We start from the raw sequence: 13688 nt of genomic DNA on the forward strand, positions 1-13688 counted from the left end.
TATTTCTGATTACAAAGATAGTTAATCACAGAATACCCAACTGCCATACTCTTTCCTCCTTTGATGGCCTGTTCACTTATATGTATTAAAAGGAAATCAATAATATAGCAATGTGTCTAGTCATGGGACAATAGTATTATTCTGATTTCTGAAAAACAACATGTTACTTCTAAATTATATAAAATGTGCATCCTCAAAGAGGAACAAAAAGTTATACGAGATGTTTTAATAAAAATTTTAAAAGCCATGCTATACTGAGTATCTTGCACTGACAGGAATTAACTATTCCACTTAGTGTCTGCTTACTCACCTGTGAAATGCAGTATTTTGTCTATGTATCTTACAAGGTTTTTAGAAGAATAAAATGAAATGATAAAAATGAAAAAAACTCTTCAAGTGGATAGGGCTATTCAGATGTAAGGTACAACCAAAGCTGAGGCGTGTGAAAGCATGTGTGTATGGACCTAACAGCGAACAATCTCTGGTATGTGTCAGAAGAGTCTGAAGCACTTAGCGTATTAATTCATTTAATTTTTATAACAAATCTATGAGATAGCTACTATTATCCACATTGTACAAATGAGGAAACAGAGGGAAATTAAGTCACTTCTTATAAATGGATAGCAGTGGAAACAGAGCATAAATATACCCACCATTTCATATTGCTGATATATAATATTAATATGTATATGATATGCATTTCACTAGACTACTAACCTGGTTGATTTTCCAAAATTCTACAGTCTGAGCTGCGCTGATATTCACCACTTAAATGCCAACTGAATTCCTGACTGAAAGGACAGTAGTCAGCAATTTCTACTGAACCACCGTAATAAGGCAGCTCTTCTGCAGGAATTCCACTGAGTTCATCGAAGTACTGCAAAGAAACGATTGGGAAGACAGGAGAGAAAGAAGCAGTCTTTACAAAGTCAATGTATAGCAATGCTCTAATTCTATGTAACGCAAGACACTGATATACTTCATAAACAGCCCAACATAAAAAATGCAGTAAAAATCACATGAGGGGTATTTTGAGGTTGTTAAAGTATTAGAAGTCACCAAATTAGTCTGAATTATTTATTTGGATGGCAAGTTTGGTTAATGTTTTAAAAGGAAGAAATAGGGGTTGTGGTGCAGCAGGTTATGCTGCTGTCTGCAATGCCAGCATCCCATCGAGTCCCACCTCCTATCCAGCTCCTTAACATGCCTGGGAAAGCAGCAGAAGCTGGCCTAAGTGCTTGGGCCCTTGCACCCACATGGGAGACTAGAATAGAATTCCAGGCTCCTAACTTCAGCCTGACCCGCCTTGGCCATTATTGCTATTTGAGTGAACCATTGGATGAAAAGCTCTCTCTCTGTCTTTCCCTCTATTTGTATAACTCTGCCTTTCAAATAAACAAATAAATCTTTTAAAAAACTCATTGTTTCTGAAAAAAAAAAAAAAAGAAGATGAAATAGAAATTACACTGAACAAAACAATAGGGTTTAACAGCTGATAAAACAAAACTAATATATATGAGGTTAAGATATTTAAAATATAAAAGTGTTTTTAGGAGATTTAATTGAAGAGTTGTTTTGACAAAATTGAGAAAACAAATGAGATATTTTGAATACTAAAGGAGCAAGGTATTAGATAAACTTTAAAGATTTCACATTTGCATAAACTTGCTGAGTTATATTACTATGTCTAGAAATACCATTGCCTCAGCAGGGTCATAAATATATGTAGGGGTGCTGGCGTGGCATTGTGGGTAAAACCACCACCTACAACACCAGCATCCCAGATGGGTGCCAGTCGGTTCATGTCCCAGCTGCTCCACTTCAGATCCAGCTCCCTGTTAATGGCCTGGGAAAGTAGCAGAAGATGGCCCAAGTGTTTGGGCCCCTGTACCCATGGGGAAGACCCAGAAGAAGCTCTTGATTCCTGGCTTTAGCCTGGTCCAGACCGTTGCAGCCATCTGGGAAATGAATCAGTAAATGGAAGATCTCTCTCTCTGTGTTTCTCCCTTGCTCTAATTCTTTCACGTAAAAGAATTAAGTATTTTTTTTTTTAAAGATTTATTTTATTTATTTGAAAGACAGAGTTAGTAAGAGATGTAGAGCCAGAGAGAGAGGTCTTCCAACGGCGGTTCACTACCCAAATGGGCACAAGGGCTGGAGCTAGGCTGATCCGAAGCCAGGAGCCAGGAGCTTCCTCCAGGTCTCCCAAATGGATGCAGGGGCCCAAGGACTTGGGTCACCTTCTACTGCTTTCCCAGGCCATAGCAATGAGCTGGATCAGAAGCGGAGCAGCCAGGACTTGAACCAGCCCAATGCTGCAGGCCAGGGCTTTAACCTGTTGTGCCCCAGCACTGGCAAGAATAAATCTTTAAAACAAAACAAATATATGTAGGAAGCTCAAAATTTAGCGGCTACCATTTTAAGTTAGCTTCTGAGACATGTTTCTTACTAAAAATTTCTTTGTGGATGGCTGGTGAATATGAGGCATTTAGAAACAGCCATGGTAACAAGAAACCAGCAGATGGAAGATTCTCTGTCACTCTGCCTTTTGAATAAATTAAAAAAAAAAAAAGCTAAAGGTCAAATTAGATATTCATTCTGGACCCATGAGACTATTTCCTTAGCCTTTTAGATCTCATGCAGGGATCCCAGCAGGGAGTGGGTCGGAAGTGGAGCAGCCAGGACTCCAGCGCCTACATGGGATGCAGGCATTGCAAGTGGTGACTTTACCTGCTACACCACAGCACCGGCCCTTCAGTTTTTTTCTAGCATAAAAAACACAAGGTACCTTATATAATGAAAAATTTTAGAGAATTAATTCTTCTAATTCAAAATAGAGACTACTTTTTAGCAAGTTGATTTCTAAAATTATGCCCCAAACAAGTGTTACCTGGTACTCTTGTGGTAAAGGTTTAGGAAACTTTTGCAAATTACACACAGCAACTGCTCTCAGGTCCTGTCTGCAAGTTAACTGCAACGGATTACTTCTGAGTGTGTCACAGTAGGGGCTCAGCGTCTGTCTCCTGTGCACAAAGATAAGCATCATGGTATCAATGTCAAAAAAAAGTATAAGTCTATCATAGAGCTTGTCTCTTGATTATAATCTAAACATTTTAATGGTTTATAACTAATTGCTGATTCAGGTTATGCGATTTTTCAGAGTAAAAGGTAATGATTAACATGGATATGGAAGGGTATTACTTGGTGCATTGTACCATTATTTCATGGTTATTAAGTAAAATCCTATTTATCTTATTCTCCATTTTTATCAGTAAAATTCAGTTCTGCAGACCTACTTTGTATTTTTAATCCAACAAATAAAATTCCTTATACTGGCCTAAAAATCAAATCTTCATAATTAACAAATAAGAGTCTCAGGAACAGATGGAGATGGTGTCCTCTCTGTCCCATAGCTATAAAGAACAAAATGTTTCCTATGTCAAAATCTAACTTAAGGAATCTTATTTGACAATTTGTTAAATTACAAAAAATTCACAAGACAACCTTGTTTTCCTGTGCAAAATGAATACTTTGTGAACATTCCCAACTGTTTTGTTCTCTGTTTAATCTTGTAAATATAATTTGAAAAAAAGGAGTTATTGTAAATTCTTGAAAGATATCAGAATCTGTTGCATTATCCTATAAAAATAATCTCCAAACTTGTAACTCTGATCAGTCATCAAACTGATGTTATAATATAAAATTTATATTAATGTCATAACAGTGATGTTAACAGACAAAATCTCAGTATTCCTAAACAACAGCACCCTATAAAGACTGCTCTGTAAAACTGCTACACGATCACTCATGTTTTTCCTCTTTTCACACATTTGTTAAAGAGAAAAAGCCTATTTTGATTTCTTATTTTAAGGAAAACTGATATATATTTCATTCAAATTAACATAATACATCCATAAAAACAATTTTAGGGAATCACAGCTTTTGAAGACAAAGCATGTAAAATATCCACGCTAGGCTTCATTCAGTGCACCTGAAGCAGTACAGTGTCATAGAAAAGCAGAGATGTTGAGGCCAGTGCTGCGGCTCACTAGGCTAACCCTCCGCCTGCGGCGCTGGCACCTCGGGTTCTAGTCCTGGTTGGGGTTCCGGATTCTGTCCCGGTTGCTCCTCTTCCAGTCCAGCTCTCTGCTATGGCCCGGGAGTGCAGTGGAGGATGGTCCAACTCCTTGGGCCCTGCACCTGCATGGGAGACCAGGAGAAGCACCTGGCTCCTAGCTTCGGATCAGCGCAGCGCAGTGGCCATAGCAGCCATTTGGGGGGTGAACCAACGGAAGCAAGACCTTTCTCTCTGTCTCTCTCTCACTGTCTAACTCTGCCTGTCAAAAGAAAAAAGAAAAAAGAAAAAAAAGAAAAGCAGAGATGTTGAAAGCACCACACAGCTTTGGCTCAAACACCAGAACCAGCCACTCACGAGGTATTAACTTTCCTAAGATCCAACAGCAAAGCACTCGGCCCAGCACTTCCACTGTACAGATCATTTTTACAAAATCTTCAAATAAGGCAGTTTTTGTGTTTTTGTTGTTTTGTTTTGTTTTGTTTTGTTTTGTTTTTGATAGGCAGAGTTAGGCCGTGAGAGAGAGAGACTGAGAGAAAGGTCTTCCTTTTCCGTTGGTTCACCTCCCAAATGGCCACTATGGCCAGTGTGCTGTGCTGATCCGAAGCCGGGAGCCCAGGAGCCAGGAGCCAAGTGTTTCCTCCTGGTCTCCCACGCGGGTGCAGGGCCCAAGCACCTGGGCCATCCTCCACTGCCTTCCCAGGCCACAGCAGAGAGCTGGCCTGGAAGGGGGGCAACCGGGACAGAATCTGGCGCCCCAACCGGGACTAGAACCAGGGCTGCCGGCGCCACAGGCGTAGGATTAGCCTAGTGAGCCGCGGCACCGGCCCAAATAGGCAGTTTTATAATTTCCCTATGATAAAGTTTCTAATGAATATGACCAGTAATTTTCAGTCAAATTCTTTTTATTTAAAGATTTATTTTATTTATTTGAAAGTGTTACAGAGAAAGGTAGAGACAGAGAGATCTTTCACTAGCTGGTTCACTCCCCAAATGGCCACAATGGCAGGAGCTAAGCCTATCTGAAGCCAGGAGCCAGGAGCTTCCTCAGGGTCTCCCACTTGTCTGCAGGGGCCAAGCACTTGGACCATCACCTGATGCTTTCCCAGGTGCATTAGCAGAGAGTTGGATGAGAAGTGGAACAGCCAGGACTTGAACCTTCACCCATGCCGGTGCCCCAGGGGGAAACTTGGCCTACAACGCGACAGTACCCACCCCCAGTCAGATTCTTTAAGAAATTAAATTCATTTGAAATTCAGAGTTAGAGCAAGAGGAAGAGACACAGAGATCTTCGATCTGCTGGTTTACTCCCCAGATAACCTCAGTGGTCAGGGCGGGGCTGGGCCAGGAGCCAGGAACTTCATCAGGATCGCCCATTAGTCACATTCTTACTACCTGGAATCTCATTTCCTTTATTCTCTAACACAAAAGAGTACATTATACTTACTTCGATTTTTTAAAAAAAATGAGTTTTGGCTAAATGAACAAATAAAAAAAAGAAAAATTAGTGACTGGGGCCAGTGTTGTGGCTCCTGGCTCCAGCCCTAGCTGTTCTGAGCATTTGGGGAATGAACCAGAGGAGGGGAGCACTCTACCTTTCATTCCCTCTGCTTTCTCTCAAATTAATACATTTTTAAAAGTACCTTTTTAAAAATATTGAATTCACATGTGCAAAAAATAAGTAAGGATGACAGAGTATGCAAAAGATGCATATTTATGAATTATAAACTAAACAGAAATGTCCATGGCTCTGGGCCCCTCCTTGTGGCTATTTTTAGTATATGTCTAAATACAATACTGCAGCTACTTATTATGATATCATTACCAACCACTTGCAGATGGTCTTCTGCACATTTAGAAATTAAATTGCTCCTGGCTACATTTTGAAAACAGTTGACATTTTAGGTTTAGGATAAAGAATGACATCAGAAACCAACTGTGTGATCAAAGACATTATGAGGAGAAGCATTTCTTACTCTTGTCTCTGCCGATCAATCCAGAATTTACAGCTCTTCTTAACAAAGTCACAGCCCTTTCCTCGGCCCCAGTCTAACTTCTCAGCCATGCTGTAATTCGCTGTATACCAGCTGTGGAAATAAACAAAGCGTTTTTAATCACTGTCACTTTAAAAACTATACCACTTACAAATGACAATGAGCACCTATTATTATTAAGGCTGTAATAAGGATGAGAGAGGCCATTGCCATTAGGGGGCTTTCACAGAGTCCTGGCTGCACCAGGTCACTGCAGAAGGGACAGGGAACTGGCCTTATGGGGAAGGTACTTCTGTATTTGGAAAACAAAACATACGTCCATTGTAATTTTCTTTTTTCTTTTTCTTTGACAGGCAGAGTTAGACAGTGAGAGAGAGAGACAGAAAGAAAGGTCTTCCTTCCATTGGTTCACCCCCCAAATGGCCACTGCAGCTGGCACGCTGCAGCCGGCGTGCTGCGCCAATCCGAAGCCAAAAGCTGGGTGCTTCCTCCTGGTCTTCCATGCGGGTGCAGGGCCCAAGGACCTGGGCCATCCTCCACTGCAGTCCCCGGCCACAGCAGAGAGCTGGACTGGAAGAGGAGCACCCGGCACAGAATCCGGTGCCCCGACCGGGACTAGAACCTGGGGTGCCAGTGCCGCAGGCAGAGGATTAGCCTGTTGAGCCACGGCGCCAGCCCATTGCAATTTTCAAAGATGACAGAAGTCATAGAAGATGTTAAGATACAGATAAAGGGAATGAGGATCAAGGAAACAGAAAGAGAATGAGAGAAAGAGAAGAGAATACCCTGAGGAAGAAATATGGGAATTTCTAGTTGGCTATCAGCCTTTATTTACTGATACAGTTGGCCCTAGTTTCTTGCTTTTCTGGCCTTGAATTTGTGACATTCCATCACTACAAGCTTAGCATTACACGTTATTAACAAGACAAATGAATATCACTTCCAGTATTTTTTAAATGTTTGAATTTCAGAGAAAAGGAAAGATTTCATTCCCTAAATTTAACCAGTCAGTGTGCTTATTTTTATTAGTTTTTCTTTATTCTTAGGGACAAAATTAATTTGCAAAGGTTATAAAATGATGCAAAATATTTTCTTATCTGTCTCTATTATATCTTATCCCTTTAGTATTACCAAAACAATAAGCAAAAACGTAAGTGCAAAGGCTGGGGATCTAAGAACCATTCCTCCAACACTAGCACTTTTCCCACAAAAATCAAACAAGAGTAGGAATATGCGAGACAGCACTTCTAAACTTTCTCCTCTTTCAAAGAAGAGAATTCTCTCAGAGAATAAATTCGGAAATGAACCACCGTACTGTTTACTCCAGTAGTAGAATGCCTGCCAGTCTGCAGCTACCATGGGAGTTACTAGCGAAGTCATTCATCACAGCAAGGACAAGCCGGTCAAACGGTAACAGGCGCCCCCACCACACCAGCAACTACTTAACAGTGCCTGCGTTAGGAAGTCCTCTGCCCAGTGGATAAAACATCAAGTTACTGGCTACCCTTGGAAACGGCCACATCTAGTATTTGTGGGTGAGTGCAGAGTGCAGTACCAGCGTGGCCACTCCATCACCTCCACAGGGTGAGAGCTTCTTGAAAACCTCAGTGCAGCTCCTCCCGCGCTACGCAGTAGTGAGCACTCATTACACACTAGACACTTTGCTAAATGATAAGGCTACAGAATCAAACAGCCCCCAGCTCCTGATCTCATGAAGATCATAATCTAAAGGGGAAGAAAGATATTTTAAAAAGGCACTTTAGTTGTGATGAGTACTTACAAAGAGGAGAAGTAAAAGGAGCTAAGAGGAGCATATTCATGGGGGCACCTCAGTTAGTCCGAGGAATCAGGAAGGTTTTTCTGAGGAAGCAACTTTAAGCTAAACCCAGAGGATCTGCATCCATTTTCTGAGGCAGCAGAAACATAGGATTTCTTAGTAGCATAGTGATTTATGTAATCAATTTGTGGCTCTTGGGGAACATTTCTTTTTCGCTCTTAAAATTAATATAATAGAGGGGCTGGCACTGTGGCATAGTGGGTAAAGCTACGGCTTGTGACGCTTGCATCCCATACGCATCCCAGTTCATGTCCCAGCTGCCCCACTTCCGATCCACCTCCCTGACAATGGCCTGGAAACGCAGTAGAAGATGGCCCAAGTACTTGGGCCCCTGCTCCAATGTGGAAGACCAAATGAAGTTCCTGGCCCAGCTCTGGCCGTTGTGGCCATCTGGGAAGTGAACCAGCAGTTGGAAAAATCTCTCCCTGTCTCTCAGTAACTCTCTCTAAATAAATAAATCTTAAAAAAAAAACTAACACAATAGAAAAAAGAACTGCATTATAGGTAGTAAAGGTAAAGTTGTTTCATGAGACTTTGGTTCAGTTTTTTATACAATGCTAATACTTAGCAGTAATTACAATGAGACAAGCACTGTACTAGGACTGTAAGTATGCCAACTCATTTAAGTCTCATGAAGTTGATGAGGTTTTACTTTCATCACTGTCTTACAGATAAAGGAACTGAGTCAATGACACAAGCTAGTAAGTGGCAATACTGCGATCTGAATATAAGGTTTCTGGATTCAGTGCCGTTATACTTTACCAAAATCCTGAGATATAATCCACATACCACAATATTAACCCTTTATTCACCAAACATTGAGATTTAATTCACATACCATCAAAGTCACCTTTATAACATGCACAATGCCTTTTAGCATATTCGCAAGGTTGTACAACTATTACCACCACCTAATTCCAGAACATGTTCATCACCCCAAACAAAACCACGTACCCACCCCCATCCCCAGCCCTTGGCAAACACTAATATACCTTCTATCTCTATGGACTTGCCTATTCTGAACATTCCAGAGACATGGAATATGGCTTTTTGTATCTGGCTTCTTCCACCTGAGATATGTTCAAGGTTCTTACACACTGTAATATATTTTAGGAGTTCATTTCTATTTTACTTCTTTTTTTTTTTTTTCATTTTTTAAGAGATGTTTTAGATTCACAGAAAAATAGAGCACAAGTTAGAGAGACTTCCCAAGTACTTTCTACTCCCACAGATTCACAGGCTCCTCCATTACCAACATCTCTCACCAGAGCAGTAAGTTTGTTAAAATCACGGGACCTGTATTGATACACCGTCATCACCCAAAGTTCACAGTTGACGTGGTTCACTCCTGTTGCTGGACATTCCGTAGGCTTTGACAAGCATGTAAAGACATGGATCCACCACTACAGTATCACACAGAATAGTTTCACTCCCCAGAAGTCCTCAGTGCTCTGCCCATTCATCCCTCCTTCCCCTGCTAACCCCTGACATCCTCTGATCACTGTCTCTAGTTTTGCCTTTCCTAGGATGGCATACAGTGGGATCACACAGAAGGAAAGTACTTTTCAAAAACAGAATTAAAAGATAAGTTTCCACACAAAAATCCATGCAGCTTTGTCATAATATACATTTTCCACAAACTTTTTGAGGACCGTCAGATGTAGCCTTTTCAGACCAGCTTCTTCCACCTAGTGAAGTGCATTTAAAGTTCCACCATGTCTTTAATGGCTTTGAGAGCTCATTTCTTCTTATCACTGAATAATATTCCATTCTGTGGCTGTACAATGGTTTATTTATCTATTCACCTACTCAAGGACATCTTGGCTCCTTCCTTGTTTTGACAGCTATGAGTAGAGCTGCTAAAAGTATCTACATGCAGGCTTTAATGCAGACCTAGGTTCTTAAATTATCTGGGTTATGCCAAGGAGCTTGACACTGGATTGCACAGTGGGAGAATGTTCAATTTTGTAAGAAATTGCCAAACTTCCAAAAGTGACTGTTTTGATCACTTTGTGATCCCACCAACAGCGAATGAGAGTTTCTGTTCCTTATATCTTTGCCAGCATTTGGTGTTGACAGTGTTTGGGATTTTTACCATTCTACTAGGTGTTCAGTACAATCTCATTATTCAGTACAATCTCTTATTCCCTAATGATACAATATTGAGCACCTTTTCATATGCTTATTTTCTTCCTACATATGCTCTTTGAAGAAATATCTATAACAGTGCTTCACCCATTTGTAAACTGGGTTGCTTTTCTATTATTGAGTTGTAAGGGTTGTTAAAAATATTCTGGGGTGGGAGTTTGTCATAGTAGTTAAGCCAGTGCTTGAGATGCCCACATCCCATTCTGGCAGCAGGTGATGGCTCAAGTAATGGGTCCCTGCCACCCACATGAAAGACCTAGAGTGAGTTCTTAGCTAGCTTTGCCCTGGCCCAGCCCTGGCATTTGAGACGTGAACCAAAAAACAGGAGATTTCTCTTTGTCTCTCTGCCTTTCAAATAAATTTTAAAAAATAAAAACCTATATTTTGAGTATTAGACTCTTACTTAATATTTTCTTCCATTCTGTAAGTTGTCTTCCCGCCCCCCCCCCCCCCATCCCTACTCCTTCATTTTATTTGAGAAGCAGAGAGACTAAAAGACAGAAAGGTCTTCCATCCATTGGTTCACTGGCTGCACCAGGCTGACATCTGGGTCTTCCATGTGAGTGGCAGAGCCCAAGCACTTGAGCCATTATCTACTGCCTCCTAGGATGCACAAAAGCAGGAAGTTGGATCAGAAAGAGAGTAGCCAGGACTTGAAACAGGTGCTCCGATACGGGATGCAGGCATTCCAAGTGGCAACTTCAGCTGCTATGCTAAATGTCCGTCCATCTCATTTTCTTGATAGTGTTATCTGAAGTAAATGTTTTTAATTTTTATGAAGTACAGTTTTTTGAATTGTACTTAAGCTTTGGGTGTTCTATCCAAAAAATCACCACGTAATCCAATGTCATGAAAATTTATACCTGTTTCCTGCTAAGCATTTTATAGCTTCAACTCTTATATTTAAGTTTCCTATCAACTCTGAGTTAATTTATACAAATCATATAGCATAAGAGTTCATTCTTTTATATGTGGGTATCCAGATGTAACAGCACCTTTTGTTGAAAAAAAAAAAATTCTCTTTTTTTTTTTTTTTTTTTTGACAGGCAGAGTGGACAGTGAGAGAGAGACAGAGAGGAAGGACTTCCTTTTTGCCATTGGTTCACCCTCCAATGGCCGCCGCGGTAGCGCGCTGCGGCCGGCGCACCGCGCTGATCCGATGGCAGGAGCCAGGTGCTTCTCCTGGTCTCCCATGGGGTGCAGGGCCCAAGCACTTGGGCCATCCTCCACTGCACTCCCTGGCCACAGCAGAGAGCTGGCCTGGAAGAGGGGCAACCGGGACAGGATCGGTGCCCCGACCGGGACTAGAACCTGGTGTGCCGGCGCCACAAGGCGGAGGATTAGCCTAGTGAGCCGCGGCGCCGGCCAAAAAAAACCAATTCTTTTCTCACTGAATACTCTTGGTACTTTTGTCACTGTATTTTCAAAAAATTATTTTATTTATTTATTTATTTGTTTATTTGAGAGATAAGAGTCACAGACAGTGAGAGGGAGACAGAGAGAAAGGTCATCCATCCACCAGCTCACTCTAACCCAGCTTTCTACCAACGCATCCTGGAAGGCAGCAGGCAATGTGGCTCAAGTACTTGGGCCCCTGACACCCACCCACATGGAAACCTGGATAGTTCCAGGCTCCTGGTTTCAGCCTGGCCTAGTCCTGAGTGTTGTGGGCATTTGGGGACTGAACCAGTATATGGATAATTTCTCTCTCTGCCACTCTGCCTTTCAATTAATACATTTTTAGTAGAACTCATATTAAAAAAGCAGCAGGTTAAGCCACAGCCTGCAATGCCAGAAACCTGTATCAAAGTACTGGGTCAAGTCCCAGCTGCTCTGCTTTTAATCCAGCTCCTTGCTAATGTACCTGGGAAAGCAGTGGAGGATGGCTTAGGTATTTGGGCCCCTGCCACCCATGTAGGAGACCTGGATGGAGTTTCAGGCTCCTGCCTTTGGCCTGGCCCAGGTCCAGCTGTTGCAGTCATTTGGGGAGTGAACCAGCGGATGGAAGATTCCTTTCTCTCTGGCTCTCCCTCTTTGTCACTCTACCTTTCAAAAACAGTAAAATAAATCTTCAGAGAGAGAGAGAGAAAAACAGAAAAAGAGAGAGAGAGAAAAAAGGAAAGGGGAAGGGAAGGGAAAGGGAGGGATGGATGGATAAGGAAATACAAATGCTATTTACCTGGATTTGACCAGTACATGCTGTATACGTGTGCTGAAATGTCACACTGTACCCCATAAATATGTACAATTATTATCTGCTAATAAAAAACTAAAATAGAAAGTTTTCTATTGAAATTGGTAATTAAAAGGAGAGCATTAATATTATCTTTACTGTTACAAACCATGTATCAGGGTTAAAAAATAGCTGGGGCCTGTGTTGCAGTATAGCAAGCTAACCTGCCACCTGTTAACACCAGCATCCTATAACAGAGCACTGGTTCAAGTCACAGCTGCTCTGCTTCTGATCCAGCTCCCTGCTAATGTACCTGAAAAAGCAGCAGAAGATGGCCCATATTTGGGACCCTGCCACCCACATGGGAGAACCAGATGGAGCTCTGGACTCTTGGCTTCAGCCTGGACCAGCCCCGACTATTGTGGCCACTTGGGGGAGTGAACAAGTAGGTAGAAGATCTCTCTGTCTCTCTCTCCATCTCTTTTCTGTTTAAATAATTAAATAAATCTTAAAAAAAAAATAAAAGACAACAGAAAAATACCCTTGATTTAAGAGGGAAAACCCAGTTAATGAAAATAGAATAGAATTAGAAAAATATCGTGGAAAAAATGCCATTGTATAATCCCTAATGAATTAATTGATTTGGGAAGTAATCATTAATGGGTGAGAAAAATTTAAAAAAAAAAAAGCCGGCGCCGTGGCTCAACAGGCTAATCCTCCGCCTTGCGGCGCCGGCACACCGGGTTCTAGTCCTGGTCGGGGCACCGATCCTGTCCCGGTTGCCCCTCTTCCAGGCCAGCTCTCTGCTGTGGCCAGGGAGTGCAGTGGAGGATGGCCCAAGTGTTTGGGCCCTGCACCCCATGGGAGACCAGGATAAGCACCTGGCTCTTGCCATCGGAGGGTGAACCAACGGCAAAAGGAAGACCTTTCTCTCTGTCTCTCTCTCTCTCTCACTGTCCACTCTGCCTGTCAAAAATAAAAAAATTAAAAAAAAAAAGAGGAAAAAAGAGGAAAAAAAAAAGCTGATTTAGAACTTAAAAATGGAGGTATCAGGCAGTAAGCTGCTGCATCCATTGATCAACTGCAGCAACTCTGTCATGAGGAAAGCAGGCACTGTATGAAACCTTACCTATGAAGAAATCTCGTCAGCAAACAAAACAGCTACACTTCAATCTGAGCTCTAGAGCTAATTTATATTTACAAGAAATACAGAGAATTTTAGAACAAAGCAATATGCAAGGACATCCAGAATTTGGGATCTTCTATAGGACAATTGATGTGGTTCTGCAATAAATCAATGACAGGAAAAAGAGGTGGGGGAGGTGTGCAGGGGCTACTCTAGATTAAAAAATTTAAGTGATGCAACAACCAATCAGGATCTCATTTGGATCTTGATTTAAACAAACCAGTTACAACGATAAAGGAGATATATGGTTATGAACTGGGTATTAAGAGCTATTA

At 41.6% G+C, this 13688-nt stretch overlaps 1 protein-coding gene across 1 annotated transcript in view; it reads right to left on the reverse strand.

Annotated features, from left to right (window-relative positions):
• Positions 1-13688, reverse strand: part of LMLN (leishmanolysin like peptidase) — an 88779-nt gene that overhangs the window by 17707 nt on the left and 57384 nt on the right. The window contains exons 12-14 of the mRNA XM_062209251.1: positions 6052-6162; positions 2891-3023; positions 718-877 (exon numbers count right to left, since the gene is read on the reverse strand). Of these exons, the coding sequence (XP_062065235.1) occupies positions 718-877; positions 2891-3023; positions 6052-6162 (404 nt within the window). The remainder of the gene's footprint in view (positions 1-717; positions 878-2890; positions 3024-6051; positions 6163-13688) is intronic.

The sequence above is a fragment of the Lepus europaeus genome, chromosome 2, assembly GCF_033115175.1.
Source record: "Lepus europaeus isolate LE1 chromosome 2, mLepTim1.pri, whole genome shotgun sequence".
Lineage (NCBI taxonomy): Eukaryota > Metazoa > Chordata > Mammalia > Lagomorpha > Leporidae > Lepus > Lepus europaeus.